Source organism: Crotalus tigris, unplaced genomic scaffold (genome assembly GCF_016545835.1).
Source record: "Crotalus tigris isolate CLP2741 ecotype Arizona unplaced genomic scaffold, ASM1654583v1 scf7180000018684.1183181, whole genome shotgun sequence".
Lineage (NCBI taxonomy): Eukaryota > Metazoa > Chordata > Lepidosauria > Squamata > Viperidae > Crotalus > Crotalus tigris.
This window is the reverse complement of record NW_024097145.1, coordinates 355,560-382,985: the sequence shown is the minus strand read 5'-3', so window position 1 is coordinate 382,985 and position 27,426 is coordinate 355,560. Positions and strand designations below refer to the sequence as shown.

The window sequence follows — 27,426 nt, the reverse complement described above, 5'->3', positions numbered from 1 at the left end:
ATTGGTGTGGTGTCCCTTCACTGGATGTTTGCAAAACCTGGCTAGAGAGCCCTTCCTTGAAGTGGATTCCTTCAATTGTGGAGATGTTGAGGATTGAGACCTCCACTCCTTAGAAAGCAAGTCCTACCTATCAGCTATCGCCTTTTCCCAGTGATCCAGAAGATGCTGGATTTCATACAGATGGGCTCCTTCACTCTTAGAAGCAACCTTAGAGGAGAGAAAAGGTAGATGTATGTGAAGGACTTTCCACTCCTTCACTTTTCCAATTGCAAAAAGTAACTAAGAGTATAACAGAGTTGGAAGGGATCTTGGAGGTCTTCCAGTCCAACCCCTTGCTGAAGCAGGAGACACTCTATCATTCTAGACCAGGGGTCTTCACACGTGCCTGGCTGAGGAATTCTGGGAGTTGAAGTCCACAAGTCATAAGAGGGCCACGTTTGAAGACCCCTGTTCTAGACAAATAGTTGTCCAGACTCTTCTTAAAAATCTTCAGTGATGGAGCACCCACAACTTCAGAAGTCAAGCTGTTCCACTGATTAATTGTTCTCACTAAGGAAATTTCTCCTTGGTTCTAGGTTGCTCTTCTCCTCGATTAGTTTTCATCTGTTGCTCCTTGACCTTCCCTCAGGTGCTTTGGATAATAGGTTGATCTCCCTCTCCTTCGTGGCAACCCTTCAGATCTGCTATCATCTCACCCCTAGTCCTTCTTTTCACTAGACTAGACATACCCAATCCAGTTCTTCATATGTTTTAGCCTCCAGTCCCCTGATCATCTTTTTTGCTCTTCTCTGCACTCTTTCTAGAGTCTCAACATCTTTTTTTTTTCTGTCGTGGTGACCAAAACTGAACATAATATTCCAAATTTATTTATTTATTTATTTATGAGACTTATATACCGCTTTAAGTGCAAGCACTTCTAAGCGGTGTACACCAGTAAGCAATGAATATATATATTTACATTGCCCCCAACAATCTGGGTCCTCATTTTACCTACCTCGGAAGGATGGAAGGCTGAGTCAACCTTGAGCCGGTGAGATTTGAACCACTGACCTGCTGAACACAGTCAGCTAAAGTGGCCTGCAGTACTGCACTCTAACTGCTGCACCACCTTGGCTCAGCCTTGCTTGCTCCTGTAAGTCAGTGTTTCTCAACCTTGACAATTTTAAGGCATGTGGACTTCAACTCTCAGAATTCCACAGCCAGCATTGCTGGCTGTGGAATTCTGGGAGTTGAAGTCCACACGGCTTAAAATTGTCAAGGTTGAGAAACACTGCTGTAAGTCAATGTGGTCAACCTGAGGACCCAAAACCTCCAGCCGTGGAAGTCCATAGGCGCATGCAAATTCCCATAATAGCACATGCCTTCTCCTTCAGAAACCCTAAGACAGCCAGAATGTCCTCTTCCTTTTGTCTCTGGCCCTTTCGTGAAGATCTGATCCTTTCCCAGCTAAAGTGGGAGGGATCGTGGTGGAGATTTATGAGCCATTATCTCATCTTGGCGCTCCCCTCGCTGGAGAAGGAGGACGAGATGAGGGGAGGACAGGAGAAAGTATCACTTTCACTTCTGCTTTTGAAGTCTGTCAGATGCCTGGCTGGAACTGAACAAACAAATCCAGAAGGTCACCACAGTCCCTTACTCCATCCTCAACACCCGTACACAGTGAGTGTGCCTCAGTCCCTCTTTCTCAGGAAATGGAGAATTTCCTAGCTTAGAAACTGGAAGGCAAGAACGGATATTGGTAATGTGGCCTGGAGGCGCGAACTAAAGGCTTTGGTGCTTTTAGTTATGGAGGGGAAGTCAGCAAACCGCTCTATGAAGCATCACCACTCAGAAAGTTCTGAAACGGCTCTGGAACAGCCCTGGATTTTGTATCGGAGACTTTCCCCACTGCTTGTGCTGTGGGACGGTATCTCCCATGTGGGAGGGGCACCAAAATGTTTGGAAAGGCATTAAGGATTAAGAAGGGGGAAACCCACAGGATGCCACCGTTCATAATTCAAAATGAAAGGTGTGTCTTTCGGTCTTAAAAATGTGTTTTCTTTAATTACTGCGGCAAGGTTGTTAATAGGGCAATATTGGAAGAAGGAATCTTTGCCTACTTTGCAAGAATGGTTTTTTAAAGTTTCTTATTTAGCGGAAATGGCAAAAATTTTGGCTTTCTTGAAAGATCAATCGCAAGAGAAGTACCTCTTGGTGTGGAAAAGATGGATAAACTTTATACAGTATAAGTATGATATAAGAAAATACCATTTAGCTTTCGAATAATTTATATTTAAAGTTTAAGATATTATTTAGAAGTGTAATTATTATTATTTTTTAATTTTTTATTTTTTTTATCCCCCCCCCTTTTTTTCCTCTTTTTGTTTTTTATATATAATGGAATTAAAGTATTTCATAATTTGTTTATTGAGTGTAATTATATCTGTTTAAGGTTTATTTGGGTTTAAAACTTTTTTTCTTTTAAGTTCTAGTGAAGCCTATATTCAGCTCTGGGAAGAATGGGGGAGGGTTTTGGGGTGGGTTGGGAGGGAATGGGGAAGGGTTCTTATTGTAAAATTTTAAAAAATTTTAATTAAAAAAATGTGTTTTCTAATTTTGGGGGGTGGAGGAGGACTATGGGGTCCTTGGTGCTCTCTGAGCTTGGTAGTTTTCTTGCAAATGTTTCATTACCCAACTAGGTAACATCATCAGTGCTAGAAGAGAGGGGGGTTTGCGGGGGGGGGAGGAGGAGGAGGAGGAGGACTGTGAGTCCCTGGTGTCCTCTGAGCTTGGTGGTTTTCTTGCAGACATTTCCTTACCCAACTAGGTAACATTGATTGCTAAAAGCTGCTCTCTCCCTGTTTATACTGTATACAAGTGACTTGTCCTGTCATTGTTGGGGGTGAGGCATAATCTCTTTATTAGCCTATTGATTATGTTTGTATGATTGGCAGTTCCCCAACTGGGGTATTGTTTGCTTCGTGATTGGTCTAATGTTGATCTTGGTGTTAATCTCTGTTCATCAAGGTGTTAATTGCTGATGAAGATATGTTTTGATGTGTTTTTGTTCCCTTCTTGGCTTGTTGATTGTCTCTTTTGAATGGTATCTAGTTCTTATTTATCTCTATATTCCTGTTGAGAGTCAATATGTCTGAATTCCAGGCTTACAGGAATTCTCTAATGTTTTCGGCTTGGTCTAGGTCTAGGACAGTGGTGGCGAACCTATGGCACGTGTGCCAGAGGCAGCACTCAGAGCCCTCTCTGTTGGCATGCACACCACCGCCGCCAGCAGCAGGTCCATCAGGCCATCACTGCCACCCAGAGCAGGAGCCCCACCTAGCACAAAGGAGGCGAAGCGGCCGACTAGCAAGTAGAAGTGGTAGAGCAGAGGTCACCAACCATTGTCGATTGGTGGACTTGAAGAAAAGGGAGGGGGAAGCATTTTACATATGTGCATGCGCACATGGGGCCACAAGCATGCACGTGCTGCAAATGGGGCGGGGCTAGTGCCTGCATGATACTCACTAGCCCTGCTCCGTTCTTGCGTGGTGCAGCGTCTTGTATCTCCATCCCGTGGCGCCGCGGTGGTCTTTTTGGGGCCTTGCAGCGTGGCAGCCCATTTTTGCACCCCCAGGTTTTGCGTGCCAGAGGCAGTACTCAGAGGCGCCTCCTTCCCCCCCCCCCCGAGGGCACCACAATGGTGATGCAGCCCTGGCACTTTGCAATAAATAAGTGGGTTTTGGGTAGCGGTTTGGGCACTCGGTCGCTAAAAGGTTCACCATCACTGGTCTAGGATGTGCACAACTTCCCAGTTGAAACTATGGTTAAGTCTGTCCATGTGTTTGTTCACAGTGTATAGCTACTTCCTAAGCAAGTAATTTAACCCTTCTTCTGTGTCTATAGAATATGCTGGGCCACAAACTGAAACACATTGGATTCACACAACCATACTCTCCTCAATGCCAGTCAAGGTTAAAACCTAGCCAAGGCCAGCCGGTTGTGTGAATTCAACCCCAAGGTTTGCAAGCATTCTCTTCCCAGAGCTGTACTGCCAGGCTTACTCTTTGTCTTTTGTTCCTCTGTCACTTTGTGTGATCTCAGTTGATAATTAGCCACTTAGTGGTTAATCAGTGATCAATGTGGACATGATTTACAAGTAGCTTTTTCCTGCTTTCTCTCAAAGGAGTTGTAACCGCTTCCTTTGACTGGTTTCCTAAACCGGAATGGAAAAACTTCATGAATCGCTGGAAGATGTTTTGCTGTTCGCCCTAGATGATCTCTCTGGAGAAGATTTCAAGAGATTCAAGAATAAACTCAGCTTCTCCTATTTTGAGGAGAAGGACCCCATCCCATGGGGCAAGTTAAAGGATGCCCACACACTGGACGTATTGCGGCTCCTTTTGGAAACGTACGGAGATCAGGGCGCGCAAGACGTCACCATCCAAGTCCTACGCGCTATCAACATGCGAAATTCCGCCTCCCGACTTCAAAAATGGAGATATAATGGTAAGCAGGCTTCTTCTGTTTGGAATGTGCCATCCTCCTATTTTCCATTCTTTTTCTTGGCAGGCAGAAATCCAACAGGCCTTGGCTGGCCAGGGAGGAAACATCAGCTGTTGATTTTTCTGACTGTTGCACCAAAAGTGTTCAGCTGCTGTGAATGTTTTCTTACTTTAAGTACAAATAGTCCTGGACATACAGCTACAATTAGCCCAGAATTTCTGTTGAATTGCAATTTGGTTATTAAGTGAATGGAAGCTGATTTTACAGCCTTTTTGGTCATGATTGTTAAGTGAATCACTGCAGTTGTTAAATGACGCACATGGTCATGAAGTTTCCACCACTGATTTTGCCGGTCGGAAATACATGCTGATCATGGGACTGTGAGGAGGCTGTTAATGTCCACGTGGGACTGGAGCAAAGCATGGTTGATGTAGCTTTGGTTTTCTTAACAGAATAACAGAGATGGAACAGACCTTGGAGGTCTTCTACTCCAATCACCTTTCCAAGTAGGAGATCCTATGCCATTCTAAACAAACAGCTGTGCAATCTCTCCTTGAAAACCTCCAGTGTTGGCGCACCCACAACTTCTGAAGGCAACTTCTGTTCCACTGGTTAATTGTTCTCACTGTCAGGAAATTCCTCCTTAGTTCTAGGTTGGATCTCCCTTTGAGGAGCTTCCATCCATTAAATAACAGAATGACATAGTTGGAAGGGACCTTGGAGGTCTTCTAGTTCAACCCTATGCTCAGGCAGGAGGCCCTATACCAGGGGTAGGCAACCTTGGCTCTTTTAGGACTCATGGACTTCAACTCCCAGAATTCCTGAGTCAGCTATAGCCTACCCCTGCCCTATACTATTTCAGACAAGTGGCTGTCCAGTCTCTTCTTAAAAACCTCCAGTGATGGAGCAGCCACAACTTCTAAAGGAACTTCTGTTCCACCGATTCATTGCTCTCACTGTCAGGAAGTTTCTCTTTAGTTCTAGGTTGCTTCTTTCCTTGATCAGTTTCCATCCATTGCTTCTTGTCATGCCTTTGGAGAACAGCTTGACTCCCTCTTCTTTGTTGGAGACCCTCAAATATAATACTGGAATAGTGCTATCATGTCACCCCTAGTCCTTCTTTTCATTAAAACGGACATACCCAGTTCCTGCAACTCTTCTTCGTATGTTCTTCACATTTTTGCTAAGATGTCCTGCATCTCCACAGTAGATGTTTGTGATGCTCAAGCAATTGAAGACTCCATTCCTTCCTCTTTTTCAGGTCTTCAGAAGAAAACTCCTATACGCATGTCTTGATTGTGGCTTGGGCACAATCAACTGTTGTGCAGATTTGGTGGCTCAGCCTCAGGGGGCATCTCAACATCCTGGTCATTGAATGAATTTTTTTTTTCACAACATCCCATCAACTTTCTCCTCCCCATTCCTAGTCATCCATTCTCTAGCACAGAGGTGGCCCTTTTAGAACTTGTGGACTTCAACTCCTAGAAGTTGAAGTCCAGAAATCTTGAGGTTGCAAAGTTTGGACAACACTGCCCTAGCATTTTCCTACAAGAGGTCTGAATTAAGATGGCCCCAATCTTCCTTCTGTGTTTCCCACAAAAGCATTGAGTGACTTCTTTCACAACTGTCGCAACGTCCCATCCATTTTCTCCTCCGCGTTCAAGGCCATCCCTTCTCTAGCTCAGGAGTATCTGACCAGCATCACAGAAGGAAGTGGAGCAGGTTGGAAGAGGGAACAAGAGTGTTTTGTCCGTAGTAAAGTCATTATATTGTCATTATTTCCAACAGGGTTTCATAATACAAGAAGCCACTCCAACGTTTCTTGTAAAGCTGCCCTTTTGCATCTCTCTCTCTCTCTCTCTCTCTCTCTCTCTCTCTCTCTCTCTCACACACACACACACACACACACACACACACACACACACACAACGCCTTCCTATGGTTACAATCTCTAAGTTTCCCAATAACTTGATCAGCAGTTCACAGATGTTTTCCTTTTATTTTATTTATAGATAATCCTCGACTTACAACCACAACTGAACCCAACATTTCTGTTGCTAAGGGAGACATTTGTTAAGTGAGTTTTACCCGTTTTTACGACTTTTCTTGCCACTGTTCTTAAGTGAATCACAGCAGTGAAGATAGTAACATGGTTGTTCAGTGAATCTGGCTTCCCCCCTGGACTTTGCTGGTCAGGTCACAAAAGGGGGATCGTGTGACCCCGGGACACTGCAACTGTCATATAAATACAAGTCAGTTGCTAAGTGTCTGAATTTTTATAATCTGAACCTGGAATGCTGCAATGGTTGTAAGTGTGAAAAATGGTGCTCAAACAGCCTTGGCCGAAAAGCTTTGTAGGAGCCTGGCCGGAGAGTGGGAATTAGGAAGGTCAGACAGCTGCAGCTGCTTTGGGCACAGCAGGCATGGATCGGGCAGAAGGAAAGAAAAAGAGAAGGAGAAAGTGGGGAGGGGTTTCATGTGATTCTTTTTTTTTTTAATAATTTTTTATTTTTCCAAACTCTCCCCCATACATATACTGTGATATTTATCAGATGTTAACATACATTCTTTTTACATTCATATATAAGATGAAATAAATACATACACATGACTTTTGGTGTTGCTCGCCCATTTCCCCTTTCACTGTATCCACACTCCTTCTTCTCTACCTTCTTTCTCCCTTTCTTCCCTACTTCCCTCTTCTTCCTCTCCTCTTTCCTTCACCACTCTCCTCTTCTCCTCTAACCTTCCTACTTCCTTCTCCCCTCCTTTACTCTTTTCTCTCTCCTCTCCTTTCTTCCCTCTTATCCCTCTTCAGATACAATTCAGGGCTAATGTCCGAGCAACTCCTCTCTCCAAATTTCCCTATCTGTATTATATACAATAAGATTAATTTTCTCTTACATTAATACTTCTATTTATCTAACCTTCTCGGTATATATTTCTATAAATATTTATACAACCTCCAGTTATTCAATACTGTGTCACCTGGGTCTCCCTCCTTATCTGCTCCTCCTTCTTCCATCTAAATTGATGTTAACTATCTTTTAACCGTATTCTCTTTTCAGCCAATCATAAAAAGTTCCCCAGATTTCATAGTAGTCTGACTCTGTCTTATCTTTAATTGTCATTGTTAGTCTATTCATTTCTGCCCATTCCAGTATTTTCCCAATTACCTCTCCCTCTGGGGGGGGGAGCTTTCAGTGCTTTCCAATTTTGTGCAAACACAATCCTGGCTGCCGTAATTATATGAATAATTATATATGTTTTCTCTTTATTGTATTTCCCTGGTAGAATACCCAACAGGAATATTTCTGGTCTTAGTTCTATACGTTGTTGTATCATCTTTTCTATCCATGTTCTAATTATATTCCAATAAGCTTTAGCTTCTACACATGTCCACCACATATGGTAGAAGGAACCTGGTATCTGATGACATTTCCAACATGTGATTCTTTTCCTCTGAAAGAGAGAGAGAGAGAGAGAGAGAGAGAGAGAGAGAGAGAGAGAGAGAGAGAGAGAGAGAGAGAGAGAGAGAGAGAGAGAGAGTGAAAGAGAGAGAAGAGAGAGAAATTCTGGGAGTTGAAGTCCACAAGTCATAAAAGAACCAAGGTTCTCCACCCCTGGAGAGAGAGAGAGAGAGAAATTCTGGGAGTTGAAGTCCACAAGTCATAAAAGAACCAAGGTTCTCCACCCCGAGAGAAAGAGAGAGAGAGAGAGAGAGAGAGAGAGAGAGAGAAATTCTGGGAGTTGAAGTCCACAAGTCATAAAAGAACCAAGGTTCTCCACCCCTGGAGAGAGAGAGAGAGAGAGAGAGAGAGAGAGAGAGAGAGAGAGAGAGAAATTCTGGGAGTTGGTCCACAAGTCATAAAAGAACCAAGGTTCTCCACCCCTGGAGAGAGAGAGAGAGAGAGAGAGAGAGAGAGAGAAATTCTGGGAGTTGAAGTCCACAAGTCATAAAAGAACCAAGGGTCTCCACCCCTGGACTAGAAGACCTCCAAGGTCCTTTACTGTTATTCTGTTAAACTGGAAATGCTATGGACATTCAAAACCCTGTCTCTGAGACTGTGAAGGTCTGGATGGTAGAAACCAACTCGATCCCTAGCAAGATGTTGTTTGTCTGAAAACATTCTGCTCTGAGATGGTTCCAGAACTAGGTCTGGATATAGCTGCTGTCCTCTTAAAGGAAAAACGTCTGAACAGCCGGCTCCAGATGGAACTGCAGGAGAAGGAATGGCCAGGAAACCTTTGTCCCTGCTGCTCTTACGGCTTATCTGCACCAGAATAATCTTGGCCACCATACGTCAGACTCTTATCACCTCTCAGTTAGATTATTGCTCTGCTGGGACTGGCTGTAAAAATGATTCAAACACTACCATTAGTAGAAAATCTGGCAGCCAGGTTGTTACTGGATGAAAGACGGTGGGCAGGTGTTATGTCACTCTTGTGCTTGGTGCTTTGACTTCCAAGGAGTGATGTGCAGGTTCTGAGGTTTTGCTTGATAAAAAGCATACAGGAAACCAGAAGTTGCCTTCAAGCTTACATGTTTATTCAGCTGAATAGAGACGGGCTTGAGTACAAAAAGATCAAAAGCTCCAAATAGCAGAAAAACCTTATTCTTATAGCTACTTTGATTACATAAGCCAGTGATGGCGAACCTTTTAGAGACTTGAGTGCCCAAACTGCAACCCAAAACCCACTTATGCATCGTCAGGGGCCGGGTGGGTGTGGCCCATTGGCTGGATGTGGCCCATTGGGTGGGTGTGGCTGCGGTGGTAACAGAAGACTGGGTGGGACTAAAAAGTTCAATCAGTCAATTCCAACTTTGCAAGATCTTTTTTTTTTCCCCGCAAGGTTGAAATTGATTGATTGAACCTTTGTTTTTTTTTGTACACAGCGGCAGAGGCCTAAAGCGAAAAGGTTTTATAAAACCCAGCTGAAGGCCTAGGACTGGGGCGACAGCACGCGTGCCCACAGAGAGGGCTCTGCGTGCCGCCTCTGGCACCTGTGCCATATATTCGCCACCACTGACATAAGCAATTCAGCCAGCAAAGCTGACACACATAAGATTAAAACTTCGCCCTGTAGATAAGAAAGCAGAAATAGCTAGTATGTTCCCTTTTGGGTGTTTCCCCGAAGACCATATGTTCACTGTTGAGTGGTTTAGGTGTTTCCCTAAGATACCAGCTGTCCTGGGATGGGTTTGGGTGTTTTCTTTGCTGTCCTTTCATGACTCTGCATTCATAGGCCTGCAAGTGACCAGAGAGAGAGGAGCCATCTGTACGTATTCACAATTGAGACTGTCCCCCAAGTCCTGGTCATCAGGAGCCTCTGGATCCATCTGTTAAGAATGAAACTTTGGCAGCTACGTGCCTCTTCATTTCAACTTGCCATTAGAGTAAAAGGGGGGAGGTGTTGCTTTAGAATGGGTTAGAGCAGTGGTTCTCAACCTTTTTAATGCCGCGACTCCCAACCGATCATAAGTCGAGGACTACTCAACCGGTCGTAAGTCGAGGACTACTCAACTGGTGCAGCACCGTTTGCAGAATGGGACTTTTGGAGAGCTCAGCAGGGCAGAGACAGCCTGGACAATTCCTATTGGCTTTTGAAAGCCAATAGAATTAGACTCTATTCAAGAGAGTCTATTCCATTGGCTTTCAGAAGCCAATAGAATAAAAGGAAGTAGCACAGCTAAGGAAAAGGGGGAAAAAATGGCAGACTGCGTTGTTTGGCGACCCCCGTGAAATGGTCGTTCGACCCCAAATGGGGTCCCAACCCACAGGTTGAGAACCACTGGGTTAGATGAAGAAACAAAACCTCTATGATTCCGCTGAAGACTGTGAGAGCTTGAAACCTTTCCAAGGACACTGCAGCAGGTGTGGAGAGTAAGCAGACGTTCCCCTAACAAAGTGAAATTGTTTACATGGATTATGTGAGAGAGTGGGGGGTTTGGCCAGAGAAATTATTGTTTAATTCTGGGAACTAGTGTCTGGGAACCTCACAGTTAGTTTTGCTTTGACATTACCATGCTGTGTATTCAATAAACAATAAGATTTTCGGAAATGGAATGAACCTGGAAATTTATTTGGAATCTCGAGCTGGACGATGACACCCTCACAAAATGGCGGTGTGGAGCTAGAAAGCTCTCCATAGCTTGGTTTTAGGATACCTTAGAAGGGACCATCTCCATCAAGTGGAAGATGCCTATTGAGGTCCCATCCTTAGCAGAATTTGGGAGAACAGGTATGTGTGTGTGGGTTCTCTGTCATGGCCGCTATACTCTGAAATACCACTGCCTTCTTATTAGCCTTTGCCAGTAAGTCTAGGCCAGGGGTAGGCAACCTTGGCTCTTTTATGACTCATGGACTTCAACTCCCAGAATTCCTGAGCCACCATGGCTCAGCTTGGAAACTCTCCCTTTCCCCTCAGCATGGCTGGCTCAGGAATTCTGGGAGTTGAAGTCCACGAGTCATAAAAGAGCCAAGGTTGCCTACCTCTGGCCTAGGCCTAGGCCACTTTATGACTCGTGGACTTCAACTCCCAGAATTCCTGAGCCAGCATGGCTCAGCTTGGAAACTCTCCCTTTCCCCTCAGCATGGCTGGCTCAGGAATTCTGGGAGCTGAAGTCCATGAGTCATAAAAGAGCCAAGATTGCCTAGCCCTGGTCTAGGCCAATGTTTCTCAAACTTGGCAACCTGAAAATGTTTGGACTTCAACTCCCAGAATTCCCCAGCTTCCCCATTAACTTCGCAAAAGGGGATCATATGACCCCGAGATACAGACAACCCTGGGGCTGCTACAATGGTCACGTGAAAAATGGTCATAAATCACTTTTTCCAGTGCCGTTGTAAATTCGAACGGTCGCTAAATGAACAGTCGTAAGTCGAGGACTAGCTGTGTTTTTCCAAAGTCAGATTTACAAGTCTCTTTTAAACAAACCAACTACCCAGATTATCTGACCTGGTGTTCCCTTTGCCCACCCCGTCAAAACAATTTAGACCTTAGCTTAGAAAGTACAAGTAGTCTTTGGCTTACGGCCAACCGAGTTCAACATTTCTGTTGTCAAGTGAGACATTTGTCAAGTGAGTTTTGCCCCATTTTACTACCCTCCTTGCCACAGTTGTTAAGCTGAATTACTTTGGTTGTTAAGTTAGTGACACAGTTGTTAAGTGAATCTGGCTTCCCCATTCACTTTGTCAGAAAGTCACAAAAGGGGATCACCTGGCCCTGGGACAGTGCAACCGTTATGAGTCAGCTGCCAAGCATCTGAATTTTGATCACATGACCATGGGGATGCTTCAATGATTGTAAGTATGAAAAAATGTCATAAGACACTGTTCTCAGTGCCGCTGTTAACTTCAACGGTCACTAAATGAACTGTTGTAAAATGAGGGGAACCTCTTTTGTTTCTGCCACTGAACTACAAATGCTTTCTTTTGATGTATTTCGTTAGATCGCAAGAAGAAATATAAGAGGCACATCCGACAGGTTTTTCAAAATCGTTCTCAACTGGGCCCGCAGCCCAATCCAAAGGTGACCTTCCAAGAGACCTACGTAGACCTTCTTCTGAAGAGGAGACCAGCTCTGCCCAAAACAGGTCATGAGATTATGGCTGTGGAAAGAAAGTACTGGGAGATGAAGACCCATCCAGAAGATGGCCTGAACGTTGATCTGGAGAATTTATTTCATCCAGATCCTGAAGGAGAAAACTCCAAAACTCTTTTGTTGCTTGGACCTTCTGGGGTAGGAAAAACCACAGCCACGTGGAAGTTTATGTTGGACTGGGCATCAGATAAACTATGGCAGACCAAGTTTGATTACGTCTTTTATATCTCTTGTGATGCGCTCCGCTGTGGCGCCAAGTTTATGAGTGCAACGGACTTGATCCTCAACAATTGTCCTTCAGGAATGGTTTCCATGGAGGATGTTTTGGCCAACCAAGACAACCTCCTCCTCATTGTTGATGGTTTGGAGGACCTGAAGCTCTCTGATGTCTCAGTTGATATGCTGGACAAGGATCCCCACCGAAGGCAAGAGGTGATGAAGCTGTTGATGGGTCTGCTCAAGAAAAAGATCCTTCCGAAGTGTCATCTCCTGGTGACCACAAGGCCCATGGGTGTAAGCCCAATGGTGAAGTATCTGAGATCACCACTCTTGGTAGAGGTGTTGGGTTTTCATCCTGTGCACAGGAAGGAATATTTTCATCACTTCTTTCAAAATATGGAACAAGCCAACCAGATCTTTGAACTGATTCAAAAAAATGAAACTCTTTTCAGTCTGTGTTTTCTCCCTGCAACCTGTTGGGTCATTGGCTCCATTTTTCAACAAAACCCGCAGACAGAACTTCTTCAAGATATCCCAGAAACTGCAACACTCACCGAAATTCACCTGCGTCTCCTCCTGAGTTTCTTGGGTACCTTTTCCAAGCAAGGTCACCTGGAAGACCTTTGCTCTTTAGCGAAAGATGGGATGATCCACGGAACAATGGTCTTCCATGAAGAAGAGCTGAAGCAACGTGGCTTGGATTACTTGACTTCAGACTCTTCTTCTGCAAATAAGAAAGTTTTCCTCCAAGATGTTCAGGTGGGAACTTTGTACAGGTTCACCCACTTGAGTTTTCAGGAGTTCTTTGCTGCCTTGTTCTACTTGCTGGACACTGAGGAGACCACCCGAACACCTTACCAAGACTTGAGTGAGATATTTGGTGATAAGAAGGAGAGCAGCAACAGATACCTCATGTTAATCCATTTTCTCTACGGCTTGTCCAACGTGGAAAGGATGAGTGTCCTTCAAGAATCGTGGTCCTTCAAGATATCCACGACTAAGGTTCGGTCAGAATTGCTAAGCTGGGTGGATCAGAAAGCCAAGGCTCACTCCTTCAGAAGACAAGAGGATCTGCTGGAATTGTGTCATTGTATTTATGAAATGAAGGACATCGTCTTTGCCCAGACAACAATGAAGCATATCCACAATATGGATCTCAGAACACAACTTCTGACCAAGCTGGACTTTGAAGCTTTATCATTTTGCCTGTCAGCTGCTGAAACTCTGAATTCAGTTCAGCTCTCGGGCTATGAGTTTGGCCTTCAAAGATTTCAACAACTTTTACCAGGATTCTTGAAATCTTCAGAGATCCAGTAAGTAGAAAGAGATCCAAGGAATAGGCAATGGGTTCAAAACTTAACACTTGATTGTCCAGGATCCCAATCAAGACAGATAGTCCTTGACTTACAACTCGGTTTTTAAGTGAATCTGTTTTCCCCACTGACTTTGCTTGTCAGAAAGTCGCAAAAGGGATCACATAACACAGCATTGGTCATAAGTACGGACTAAATACATCTGAATTTTGATCACATGATCATCAAGGATGCTACAAAGGTTGCAGTTAGGAAGAATGGCCATAAGTCGCTTTTTTCAGCGCTGTTGCAACTTTGAATGGTCACTAAGTGAACGGTTGTAAGTTGAGAACTCTCTGTATTATATAACAAAAACCCTATAAAAATATCTGGTGTAGCGTTTCTCAACTTTGTGCACTTGAAGATGGGTGGACTTCAACTCATGAGCCGAGGTGGCGCAGCAGTTAGAGTCAGTACTGCAGGCCACTTTAGCTGACTGTGTTCAGCAGGTCAGCGGTTCAAATCTCACCGGCTCAAGGTTGACTCAGCCTTCCATCCTTCCGAGGTAGGTAAAATGAGGACCCAGATTGTTTGGGGGCAATGTAAATATATACATACTTTGCTTACTGGTGTACACCACTTAGAGAGTGCTTGCACTTAAAGCGGTATATAAGTCTCATAAATAAATAAATAAATAAACTCCCAGAATTCTCCGGCCAGCATTTCTCAGCCAGCCAACTCCCAGAATTTTCCACGGCTGGCTGGGGAATTCTGGGAATTGAAGGTTACCCATCTTCAAATGAAGAAACATTGATCCGGTGGGTAATAGAGTATGAAGAATGGGAGAATAACAGAATAACCGAGTTGGAAGGGACCTTGAAGGTCTTCTAGTCCAACCCCCTGCTCAAACAGGCGACCCCGTACCATTTCAGGCAAATGGCTGTCTATTCTCTTAAAAACCTCCAGTGAGGGAGCACTCACAACTTCTGAAGGCAGTCTCTTCCTCTGGTTGATTGTTCTGTCAGGAAATTTCTCCTTAATTCTGGGTTGCTTCTCTCCTTGATTAGTTTCCATCTGTTGCTTCTTGTCTTGTCTTCTGGTGCTTTGGAGAATAGCATGACCCCCTGCTCTTCTTTGAAGGGAAGGCTACACTTAGAATCACAGGGCTGGAAGGGACCTTGGAGATCTTCTAGTCCAACCCCCTGCTCAGGCAGGAGACCCTATCCCATCTCAAATAAATGGTTGTCCAATCTCTTTTTTAAAACCTTCATTGATTGAGCATGCACAACTTCTAGTGGTAAGTCATTCCACTGGTTAATTATTCTCACGGCTAGGAAGTTTCTCCTTAGTTCTAACTTTCTGCTCTCCTTGATTAGTTTCCATCTGTTGCTTCTAGTTCTGCCTGCAGATGGTGTTGTCTACCAATTTCCTCCATAATTATGTTTGTGCATCTCCCAATTTCCACAGGTTGAACCGCTGTGGCCTCTCCCCCACTGCATGCAAAGACTTGACACCCATCGCAATGACCAACACAAGGCTGACCAGTCTGGACCTGGGTGAGAATCCCCTGGAGGATCCCGGGGTCACCTATTTGTGTGAATGGTTTCTTCAGCCCACCTGCCAACTTCAAAGCCTCAGGTGAGCAGCCTGGGATGGTATAAGGCACGTGTGCCTGGCTGAGGAATTCTGGGAGTTGAAGTCCACAAGTCATAAAAGGGCCAAGTTTGAAGACCCCTGGTATAAGGACTTGGGCAAAGGGTAGAGTAGAAGACCTCCAGGATCCCTTCAAGGCCTAGGATTCTATGATTCTATAACCCCAGTACAAATTCTCCCCCCTCCCATTCTCTGTCTCCTACAGGCTGTACTCCTGCAATCTCACAGCCGCTATCTGCCAGCTCCTTTCACAGGTCCTGGAATCCAGCCATTCCCTTCTGGAGCTCAATCTGGGGGCGAACCCCCTGGGTGATGGGGGAGCAAAGCAGCTGTGCCAAGGGCTGAAGCACCCCTCTTCTGGGCTGCAGAGACTCATGTAAGTGGTGTTGAAGGAAAAGTCTTCATCATGGTTCAATCCAAGCCGGGAATAAACAACATGACGACTGCTTTAGAAAGAAGGTTGCAGTTTATTGAAGAGGAGAGCCAGACAGAAAGACGGCTCTGGAAGAAAAGAGAGAGAGCACATGTAGGGAGTGGGTTTTTATACCCTCTGGAGCCTTTTGTTTGGAGTTGTTTCCTGTTCCTGTTTGAGGCTTTGTATTTCCTGTGTCATGTATTCTGACCTGAGTCTGGGTGTGCCCTTTGGCATCTGTGAGTTAATCCTATTATGTCCTGTCTTAGACTTTGGATGGGGTATGTAGATTTTAGGTATCTTTGTCTTCTTAATCTCCTAGCTGGGGGCTTCCAACCTTCCTGGATTATTTACATCTGCATTTGTACAGAGCTGGTTTCTGCTTGGGGGAGAGAGACTTAGGACTATTAAGAAAACTGGACATGCTTTTCTGCCTCTTTAAGATCCTTTGAAGAAATATATTTTTCTGCCCTTTTAATATTTCCTTCTCTGGGGGAGCTGACTTCCCACAGTGGGGTGAGGGATTTCCTGATCTCAGCCCCTGGATTTCTCACAGCTTTTGGAGCTGGTTGGCAGCTGGGCATGGGGAGGCCAGCTTACACCCCTCCTTCCAAATTTCTCCTTCAGCCACCACCAAGAGCAGCAAAGGGAGTAGGGAAGCGACCAGGATATTCTTCTCCCAGGAAATTTCTCAAGCTTGTTTCAGAAGCAAAAAGTTCATTCCAGAGCAGAAATGAAAATGGAAAAAAAACCAACATTCTGAATTTTAATTCTGAAAATGAAAAGAAGTTTATTAGGAGATTAAGAGGTTATAGGAAGGTTTGGCTCCTGGTTGGATCCCCTGAGCAAATGGCTGAGCGCCATATTACATGTGGCTACACTCTTGTCTTCCACCCAGAAAGAGCCTGTTTGATCCAGTGGTGGAGGCATCTGGCTAGAAAGCAGGTGGCGGTGAGTCCTAGTCCTGCCTCAGCCAGGAAAGCCCACTGGGTCACGTTGGGCCAATCATCAGGAGACAGTGAGTTCTAGTCCCACCCTACCCATGAAAGCCGGTTGGGTGATTTTGGCGCCAATCAACAGGAGATTGAGAGTTCTAGCCCCGCCTTAAGCATGACAGGCAGCTGGGCAACATTGGGCCAGTCACCAGGAGATGGCGAGTTCTAGTTCTGCCTTGGGCACGAGAGCCAGCTGGATGACTTTGGGAAAACAGGGGGAGGAAGGTATGTTGGATATGCTCACTGCCTTATTTGTAAAATTAATAGAGGTGGGATGCAAAAATAAGTAACTATTTTTAATCCAATTTATAGGCTGTCCATCTCATTGTCCAAGGTGACTCTGGGCAGCTTACAATATTTGCATTCTGCACACGCCCTCTGGCAACGCCTTCATCCTTGGTCCTTCACTGCTGTCTCAACCATCCTTATAATAACCATCCTACAGAGCACGTAGCTGGTTGTGTGAATGTCATAGTTGTGCTTCTTGGAGTCCTTTGTATGAGTCGGAAGTAGGATGAGATCCAAACAGGCACCCTTGCCCTCAGATGTCACCAGCAGTTTCCGTCGTTCTGTTTGCAGCAGGGAAAGTGGCAAAAAAAATAATAATAATCATGCTATCACGGTGTGTTTGGCAACCAGCCATAAATACAAGCAGATTGCGAAGTACTCAGCAGAATAACAGAGTTGGAAGGGACCTTGGAGGTCTTCTAGTCCAACCCCCTGCTCAAGCAGGAGATCTTATACCATTCCAGACAAATGACTGTCCAGTCTCTTCTTGAAAGCCTCAAGTGATGATGATGATGATGATGATGATGATGATGATAATAATAATAATAATAATAATAATAATAATAATAATAATAATAATAATAATAAAGTTGGAAGGGACCTTGGAGGTCATCTAATCCAATCCCCTGCTCAGGCAGGAAACCCTATACCATTTCAGACAAATGGCTGTCCAGTCTCTTCTTAAAAACTTCCAGTGTTGGAGCATTCACCACTTCTGGAGGCAGATTGTTCCACTGGTTAATTGCTCTAACTGTCAGGAAGTTTCTTAGTTCTAGGTTGCTTCTCTCCTTGGTTAGTTTCCATTCGTTGCTTCTTGTCTTGCCTTCAGGGGCTTTGGAGAATAGCTTGACTCCCTCTTCTTTGTGGCAGACCCTGAGATATTGAAACATGGCTATCATGTTCCCCCTCGTCCTTCTCTTCATTAAACGCGACATACCCAATTCCAGCAACCGTTCCTTATGTTTTAGCCTCCAGTCCCCTCATCATCTTTGTTGCTCTTCTCTGTACTCTTTCTAGAGTCTCAGCATCTTTTTTACATGTCCTTGTCTTCTATTACAGTTTACACTCCTGTGGCATGACAGCCCTTGCCTGTGAAGACCTGGCCTCTGTTTTGGAGACCAGCCAGACCCTCTTGGAGCTGAACCTGGGCGATAACAGCCTGGGAGATGAAGGAGTCAGGCAGCTATGCCAGGGGTTGAGACAAAGGCACTGCAAGGTTCAAAAGTTGATGTAAGTGTACAGTTTTTCCAGGGACCTGGGAAAATAGTTTGACCCCCTCGTCTTTGTAGCAGCCCCTCAAATATTGGAATATTGCTATCAATATGATAAATAATAAATAATTATAAACAAATAATAGCCCTTCCAACTATGTTATCATTGGGAATGGGACATTTAGCTTGTCTTTTTGTTTTTTTGAGCGGATCTTGGTCAACGACCGAAATAAAGTCCTTTGAGCTTTGAGTGGAACAGAAGCGACAACCTTGCCATCTTAAGTTGACTCTCATCTTCCAGCCCAGATTCGCTGAATTTCTCAGTCTCCCAAAAGCTGCTATGAAAAATAAAGATGATTTAATCTCTGCATAATGTTTTGTCAAGAGGTCTCCCAACCACCTGGCTGATGGGCAACACCCATATCAGCTTCCAAAACAAGGCCACGTGGCTCATGAATTTATGCCAGAATTGGCATCTTTGCTCAAAAGACTGACCTCTTTCGACATGTCTCTCAGCTCTTCTAGTCTAACACTCAGGTCAGGAATAAATCCTATACCTGTGGTGGCGAACCTATGGCACGCGTGCCACAGGTGGCACGCAGAGCCCTCTCTACAGGCACGTGCACCATCGCCCCAGTCCTAGGCCTTCAGCTGGGTTTTATAAAACCTTTTCGCTTTAGGCCGCCACCGCTGTGTGAAAAAAAAAAAGGTTCAATCAATCAACCAATTTCAACTTCTTGCGGGAAAAAAAAAGATCTTGCAAAGTTGGAATTGATTGATTGAACTTTGTAGTCCCACCCAGTCTGCCGTTACCACCGTAGCCACGCCCACCCAATGGGCCACACCCACCCAATGGGCCACGCCCACCCGGCACCCAACGATGCATAAGTGGGTTTTGAGTTGCAGTTTGGGCACTCGGTCTCTAAAAGGTTCGCCATCACTGCCCTATACCTTTCCAGACAAATGGCTGTCCAATCTCTTTTTGAAAACCTTGAGTGATGGAGCACTCACAACTTCTGGAGGCAAGTAGTTCCACAGATTAATTGTCCTCCCTGTCAGGAAACTTCTCCTTAGTTCCAGGATGCTTTTCTTCTTAATTAGTTTCCATCCATTGCTTCTTGTCCTGCCTTCAGGGGCTTTGGAGAATAGCTTGACACACACACCCCCAACTCCCTGCAGAGCTGCTGATGAGCAGAGATTTGCAAGCCAAGTTGTATTCTTGAGAGTGTCCCAATTCTGATGCTTTGCTTTGTTTTGTTTCTCCTCCTTCCAGACTTACAATGAAATCGTTAAACCAAAACACGAAGTGGAAATTGCGGGCAGCTTGTGCGAGGCATCCTGGCTTAGTTCTGACTCCCTACTATCCTCCGGATTTCCCCCGCTTCCCAGGTGATGAAGAGTAAAGGTGGAGTTCACACCTGCTTTCCTTGGGCCCCCTCAAGGATTGGAAGGTTGGTGAGGTGGGTGGTAGATCGGGAAACCTTCAAAGGCCAGCTCAGCTCAGCTCACCTTTTGCATTACCTGTTGCATCGCAGTCATATATCTGATTCACATGCCTGGCTATGAGGCTTATGATTGCCCTCTGGACTTAGAGCAAGTGGGACTTGGCCATGTGGAAGATTTTTTCAACTGGGATCCCCAAAGGGGGGATAATCCCCAACTAGCATGTCAGAAGAATATCCTGCTCCGGTTTGAACCGGGATTGGCATAAGAATGATACTGGAGTCACTGCTTGAAGAGGAAGAAGTATATTCAACAAAGATGATTAGCGAACTGGAGCTAAAACATATGAAGAACAGTTGCGGGAATTGGGGATGCCTAGTTCAGGGGTAGGCCTGCCCTTGGCTCTTTTATGACTCGTGGACTTTGATGAAAGTTAGCTCAGAAGGAAATATTAAAAAGGGCAGAAAAATATATTTTTCTTCAAAAGGACTTTTTAAAACCAAACTTGGCCCCAAATCTATCTCTCTGCCCCAAGCAAGAGCCAGGCCCATACAAATGCAAATGTAAAACCATCAGAAAGTTGGAGCCAGAGCAATCAAGAAGACAAAAGAGAAGATCTGCATACCCCACCCAAACTCTAGGAGTCAGCCCCATCACCTGGGAAGCAGGATATGATAATAGAATTAAACCACAGATATCAAGGCCTAGACAAACACTCAGAAACAGCCTCAAGGTTCATGCCACAGGAACAGGAAACTATTCCAAACAAGGCTAGAGGGGGTATAAAAGCCTACTGCCCCATGTGCTCTCTCTCTGTGCTCTCTGCCCTTCTCTCTCCTCTGCACTTTCCTGAAGAACCATCTTTCTGCAATAAACTGTAACCTTCTTCCCAAAGCAATCACCATGCTTGCTTATTTATTCCCGGCTTGGATGAACCAGGATGAAGACTTTACTTCTAGCAATTTGGCACCCCAGATGGGACTCCAAGCTAACCTCTCCAATGGACTGAGACTGGTAAGCCCCATCTTGCCGGCAGCAGACCCCCTTGTGTCTGTGGATGGGTTTCCCAGGCCTTGCCCATGTGGAGCTAGGGTAGTAAAGGGAGTTTTGAGAGTTTGAGCTCAAGGGCTGCTTTGGAAAGAAGGTGAAGGTGAGTACCTCTAAATTTTAAGTTAAAAGCCCAGGGGAACAAAGAAAATGTGTGTATTTCTGTTTGTGTGAGTGAGAAGATCTTTTTTTCCCAATCACAGTTGGATTTTGCTGCTTCTGGTCTTTCCTAGCCACAGAAAGGATCTGTTTGATTGGCAGAACCTGGACAGCATGGGGGTTGGCCAGAGCACAGAACCTTTTGTTAGGGAAAAGGGAGAGTGTGTGAAAATGAAATGGAATGAGTGAATGAAAAAAAAATGGATTTGGGCAACTAGCTGGTAAGGCCCTGTAAGCAAAGCAAAGTTAGGAAAGAAGTCTTGCAAGGAGACTTCGACTGTGTAGTGCCCTTTAGGTTTGGAAAGAAGTCTCACAAGGAGACTTCGACTGTGTTAGGAAAGAAGTCTCACAAGGAGACTTCGACTGTGTTTGGAAAGAAGTCTCACAAGGAGACTTCGACTGTTAGGAAAGAAGTCTCACAAGGAGACTTCGATTGTGTTAGGAAGAAGTCTCACAAGGAGACTTTGACTGTGTAGTGTATAGAAAAAAATAGACTTTGCTTAGGGCTTTGCTGGGAAACCAATTTGGCTAAATAAAGGTACTAAAAAGGGAAAATAAGAAATAGTTATTCTCCCTCTCTCTATCTCTATCCCTCTCTTCTCTATGCAACCACGTGGTATGTTTAAAATGTGTGCCTTCCCTAACTTGAGTTATCTGAAATTTATGGTGGGAATGACTAGGATGTGTAAAATTAAGACTTCTGTTCTCTTGTATTTGTGTATATATGTTTGTCAAAGTCTGTGTGTGAGAGGTAAATGTGACTGTTAACTGTTTCAAATCCAAAGGAAAAAGAATTTTAAATTCTGCTAGAAATTCTGCTTAAAATAAGCCACAAAAAGGAAATACCTCACTCTGTTTGTCTGGCCAACAAACAGAGTGAAGAAAAAGAATTGTGTTTGTTTGTTTGTTTGTTTTCCTCTTTCTCTGTGTACGCTCAAGAACAGCCTTAAGTTACCAGGAGGGATTGTTTTTTAAGTTTATCTGTTGGAAAAGTTTCACTTGCATTTACTGTATGTGTTTTATCTATCCTTTCCCTGAAAAATGTGTGTCTATCTACAAGAGCCTTTTGAAGCTCAAGTCTGCTTGTGTGGGGAAATAATTTTCCTAAGTTACTTTTCATATCCTAAAACTTACTGGTGAAACTACTATGAAACTTTTCTGAAACAAATAAGCATTTTCTAATCTCTAAAATAATGTGGTCTATTTTAGAATAAATGTTCTCCTACCCTTGGCAAGTTGCACACCTTAAAATATTAGGCTTTTAAAATTATTAGGAGTTTTCAGCATTTTCAAACTGCCTGCAAGCTACCCCCCTTCCAATTCTTTTCCTGCCCTTTGTTCTCCATACCTTTTGTCTGCCTTTCCTGGTAGAGTCCACCCAGAAAGCGGGGGGGGGGGAGACCTTGTTCTTGTATCTTTCAGCCCTGAAACCCTCTCGCAAGCCTTTGGAAGCAGAACACACAGACCCAGATGCTGCCTCCATCCGTGTGAGCCATGGAATTGAGTTTTGAATCCAGCCATCCACTAAAAAGCCACCATGCAATCTAAAGGGGAACATCTTCCCAAGTCCTACCATTTACCCAGATGCCTGTGAGAGCTGCAGAAGGAAGGTGGTGCCATGTGAAGCCTCAGAAGAGAAAATTAGACTATGGGGGGAGGGTGGAAACTCATTGTAAACTTTTCTTTCTTGCCCCATTTGTATTGTAACAAGCCAGTTGAATGTATTAATGGAGAGATGGCATTTAGGAATAGGTGGCAGAACAAGTACTGAACACCTTGGACTTCTATCTGGTGGGAGGGAAAATTTATCCAGAATGTTTGTATTGACTATTTTGTAAAAGTGCACACACACACACCATTCAGAATCATACTTGAGTCTATCCCCTCCACCTACCTTTAGTAAAGTTCCCCCCAGGCTGATTTTTGCTCTATTGCACCAAAGCTTTGTGGGACCAACTTCCAACAGATTCCAAGGGGGAGGGAACTAGGCCCCCTCAGGTGATTTGCAATTCATATGCCCTGACTAAGGAAGCAACAGGAAAAATCCCAAACTTCAGCCCTGAATATCTTGCACTGTTGGGCTCAGATTGGGATTCCTAGAGCTCATTATGTGCAATTTAAAGAAAAATTTAATAGCCTGGCATATTGGACATTACAAACCTGGATGCACTGAATTAAGAGCTAAGGCAGGAAACAACCCTTGAAATTGGGCAGCCAGTGGTCATGTACTAAGGAAAACCATGGCTGTGAAGAATTTTGGGAGGTATGCAAACCTGACTGGAAGCTAAAGGTGACATCCAACATTTGAAAATGATTGGCACAGAATATTGGATACTATAAATTTCTTTTCCACCTAACAAAATTTTGCCCTGACTTTTAGAACTTTATAGGTGCAAGCTCCCCTTTTGGGAGCCACTAAAGGGATCTTTTTCTGCTGCCTCCATTAATGTCTTATTTTTCTTTTTTTTTTTTTTGCTTAACAGTTTAAAAGCTTGTCTACCAAGTCTCCCTGACCAGATCAATTTTAATGTTGTGCCAATAAGTGTGTCATAAATATACACTTAAGGCACAAAGCGGGGGATTGATGAAAGTTAGCTCAGAAGGAAATATTAAAAAGGGCAGAAAAATATATTTTTCTTCAAAAGGACTTTTTAAAACCAAACTTGGCCCCAAATCTATCTCTCTGCCCCAAGCAAGAGCCAGGCCCATACAAATGCAAATGTAAAACCATCAGAAAGTTGGAGCCAGAGCAATCAAGAAGACAAAAGAGAAGATCTGCATACCCCACCCAAACTCTAGGAGTCAGCCCCATCACCTGGGAAGCAGGATATGATAATAGAATTAAACCACAGATATCAAGGCCTAGACAAACACTCAGAAACAGCCTCAAGGTTCATGCCACAGGAACAGGAAACTATTCCAAACAAGGCTAGAGGGGGTATAAAAGCCTACTGCCCCATGTGCTCTCTCTCTGTGCTCTCTGCCCTTCTCTCTCCTCTGCACTTTCCTGAAGAACCATCTTTCTGCAATAAACTGTAACCTTCTTCCCAAAGCAATCACCATGCTTGCTTATTTATTCCCGGCTTGGATGAACCAGGATGAAGACTTTACTTCTAGCAACTTCAACTCCCAGAATTCCTGAGCCAGCATGGCTCAGCTTGGAAACCTCTCCCTTTCCCCTCAGCATGGCTGACTCAGGAATTCTGGGAGTTCCACGAGTCATAAAAGAGCCAAGGTTGCCTACCCCTGACCTAGTTTAATGAAAAGAAGGACCTGGAGCAACATGATAGCAATATTCCAGTATTTGAGAGGTTGCCACGAAGATGAGAGGTTCAACCTGTTCCCCAAAGCACCAGAAGGCAAGGCAAAACCAATGGATGGAAACCAATCAAGGAGAGATTCAACCTAAAACTAAAGATGAATTTCTTGACAGTGAGAACAATTAATCAGTGGAACGACTTGCCTGCAGAAGTTCTGGTTACTCCACCACTGGAAGTTTTCAAGAAAAGATTGGACAGCCATTTGTCCTGAATAGTATAGTGTTTCCTGCTTGACTAGGGGGTTGGACTAGAAGGCCTCCAAGGTCCCTTCCAATTCTGTTATTCTGTTTTTCAAGAGCATAGAAGCAGCCCTTGAGGTAGCTACAATTTTGGATATAGAGGCTGGTAATGATGATCCTTTGTGAGATGTGTGTGTGAATGTGCCCTTTGTAATGTTTAATTTGGTGGACATGCAGCTGCAGTAGGGATGGCCTTATTTTATTTTGCTGAGTGTGTTGATCTTTTCTTTGACGTGTGTCTATGTGCTGATTCTGGAATGCCACATCTATACGCTCAGGGAAGTTTGTATTATCAGGGATTTTCCTGATAATACAATTATTATTATTTGCTTGATTTAATCAATTTCAGCCTGGCTGTCAATTATCGGCTAAAACTAGTTGAAGAGTATTTGCAACCTTATATTGTCTTTGCAAAATAGTTTCTGAGGTTGTTTTCTTGCAGATGTTTCACAACCCAGACTAGGATTACCACTGATGATGTTACCTAGTTGGGTCATGAAACATTTGCAAGAAAATAACCCACTTCAGAAAGCACCAAAGACCCCACATTCCTCCTCCTCCTCCTTCCTTCTAGCATTGATGATGTTACCTAGTTGGGTCCTGAAATGTCTGTAAGAAAACTACCCACTTCAGCAAGCATCAAGGACCCGATATTCCTCCTCCTCCATCTCCTCCTCCTCCTCGCACTGATGATGTTACCTAGTTGGGTCCTGAAACGTCTGCAAGAAAACAACCAAGCTTGGAGAGCACCAAGAACCCCACAGTTCTCCTCCTCCTCTTCCTCCTCCTCCATACTGCACACCTCTCTCCCTCCTAGGACTGATGATGTTACCTAGTTGGGTCCTGAAACATCTGCAAGAAAACAACCAAGCTCAGAGAGCACCAAGGACCCCCTACACTTCAACCCTGAGCTACAAATATTCTCCTTTATTAATACTTATTAATATACTGTCTTCTGGCTACAGGCACGTATATGATTAACAAAGTTCACAGGGAGTGGAAGAATAAAATTACTCCGAGTTGTAAAATTATTTCAACAAGCATAAAGAGCTTCAGGGGGAATGGCCAGCGTTCTGAACTGGACTGGGATGCTGACCAGCAACCAAATTGGTGCTACTCATGACTTGCAGGATTGTTGTGCAGATAGTCCTCGACTTACAACCACAACTGAGAACCCCATTTGCAACCTTCCCAGCTGGCTTCGAACAAGCAAAGTCAACGGGGAGGAGCCGATTCGTTTAACAACCGCAATGGTTCACTTAACCATTGGGTGCAACTCCCTTAACTGCCAACTTGCTTAGCAGCTAAATTCTGGATCCAATTGTGGTCATAAATCGAGGACTTAACCAGCGGTAAAAAATGACCCCTCCCCTTCGAGGAGCAGACGAGTGACCAGTCTGTGGAGCTTCATCACTGGAGGCTTTCAAGAACAGATGGACAGCCAGTGGCCCAGAATAGTATAAGGCAGTAGTGGCGAACCTATGGCACGTGTGCCAGAGGCAGCATGCAGAGCCCTCTCTGTGGGCACGCGCACCATCGTCCCAGTCCCGCCTCCCCCCATGGACCCCTCCTCACCAGCAGCCCCCCGGAGGAGAGTTGCCCCCAGGCACGGCCCAAACAGAGCAGTGCAGCCAAGGACATGGCAGCTGGACAGCTTGCAGATGATCCTGTGGAGTGCGGACAAAGGACATGGCTGCCATAGCACTGCAGGGCTGCCTGGGTGATCTGCAGCAGGCCGTGGAGGCGGTAGGTGGCCCTGCAGACGTATGGGGGCATGGGCGTGGCAGGGGCAGAGTGGGGGCAGGCGGGGTGGTTTTGGGGCACTCGGTGTCTAAAAGGTTCACCATCACTGGTATAAGGTCTTCTGCTTGAGCAGGGGGTTGGACTAGAGCAGTAGTGTCCAGATTGATTCACCCTTTTACCCTCGCTCATAGCTTTACGGGTGGGATGGGATGCAGCACCGGAAGGAGTGGTATCTAGGCAATCGAGGCTTCTGAGAGTCAAGGTCACTAATGCAGCTGCTCAGCAGAGAAGTGGACTGTTTCCATAACAAGAACAAATGTTACTATTGGACAATATGAACACCTGGTGGGTGGGGATGAGGGAGTTTATTGTTTAACTAAGCAAGCCTTCGAGCCGGAAAATCAGAGCTGGTTTTGCTTCTTCTGTGCCAATGTAAATTTTCAGTAAAGTATTAGACTCTTGGTAAAATCATGTCCGAGGAATTTCTTTTTCTGGAAAAAGAGCCGAGGTGGCACAGCAGTTAGAGTGCAGTACTGCAGGCCACTTTAGCTAACTGTGTTCAGCAGGTCAGCGGTTCAAATCTCACCGGCTCAAGGTTGACTCAGCCTTCCATCCTTCCAGGGTAGGTAAAATGAGGACCCAGATTGTTGGGGGCAATGTAAATATATATATACATTGCTTACTGGTGTACACCGCTTAGAGAGTGCTTGCACTTAAAGCGGTATATAAGTCTCATAAATAAATAAATAAATAAATGCCAACTGGACAGTTGACAAACGGTCCCCTACCTTTGCGGCTTGGTGGCACGGCTACGGGTGGGGGAGACAGGAACCAGGCCATACGAGCAATAGGCCGATGCATGTGCACAGTGCAATTTGACTGCAAGTGTGCACTAGCCTGCTGCTTGCATGAGCTGAGCTGCATGCGCATGCCAGCCCACTGCTCACATGGCTCAGTTCCAAATAAGCCACAGCCTAGTAGTGGGCTGTAGCCTGGATTTGGGGATCTTTGGACTAGAGGACCTTCCAAGTCCCTTCCAAGTCTGTTATTCAGTGGAAAGGCTTGCCTTCAGAAGTTAGTGGGTGCTCCATCCCTGGAGGTTTTTAAGGAAAGATTGGACAGCCATTGGTTAGGAATAGTATGAGTTCTGCTTGAGCAGGAGGTTGGACTAGAAGACCTCCAAGGTCCCTTCCAGCTCTGTTTCTCTCTTAATTAATCAGCGGGAAGCTTGCCTCCAGAAATTGTGGGTGCTCCATCCCTGGAGTCTTTCAAGAAGAAACTAGACAGCTATTTGTCCAGAATACTATAGGGTCTCCTG

The 27,426-nt window shown here is 44.8% G+C and overlaps 1 protein-coding gene across 4 annotated transcripts; it reads left to right on the top strand.

Moving 5' to 3' along the window:
• Positions 1-1,521: 1,521 nt before the first annotated feature.
• LOC120313469 (NACHT, LRR and PYD domains-containing protein 12-like) lies at positions 1,522-20,033 on the top strand. 4 transcript variants are annotated; one of them, XM_039355396.1, is made up of 7 exons: positions 1,522-1,659; positions 4,163-4,485; positions 11,936-13,619; positions 15,066-15,236; positions 15,457-15,627; positions 18,006-18,176; positions 19,431-20,033. In XM_039355396.1, the coding sequence occupies exons 2-7, from the start codon at positions 4,203-4,205 to the stop codon at positions 19,558-19,560; spliced, it is 2,610 nt and encodes an 869-aa protein (XP_039211330.1). In that variant the 5' UTR covers positions 1,522-1,659; positions 4,163-4,202; the 3' UTR covers positions 19,561-20,033. The 4 variants fall into 4 exon arrangements, with proteins under 4 accessions (XP_039211330.1, XP_039211332.1, XP_039211331.1 ...); XM_039355397.1 differs by lacking the exon at positions 1,522-1,659 and adding an exon at positions 1,680-2,008; XM_039355398.1 differs by lacking the exon at positions 19,431-20,033 and having other exon boundaries at positions 15,066-15,154; positions 18,006-18,146.
• The last annotated feature ends 7,393 nt before the right edge of the window (positions 20,034-27,426 follow it).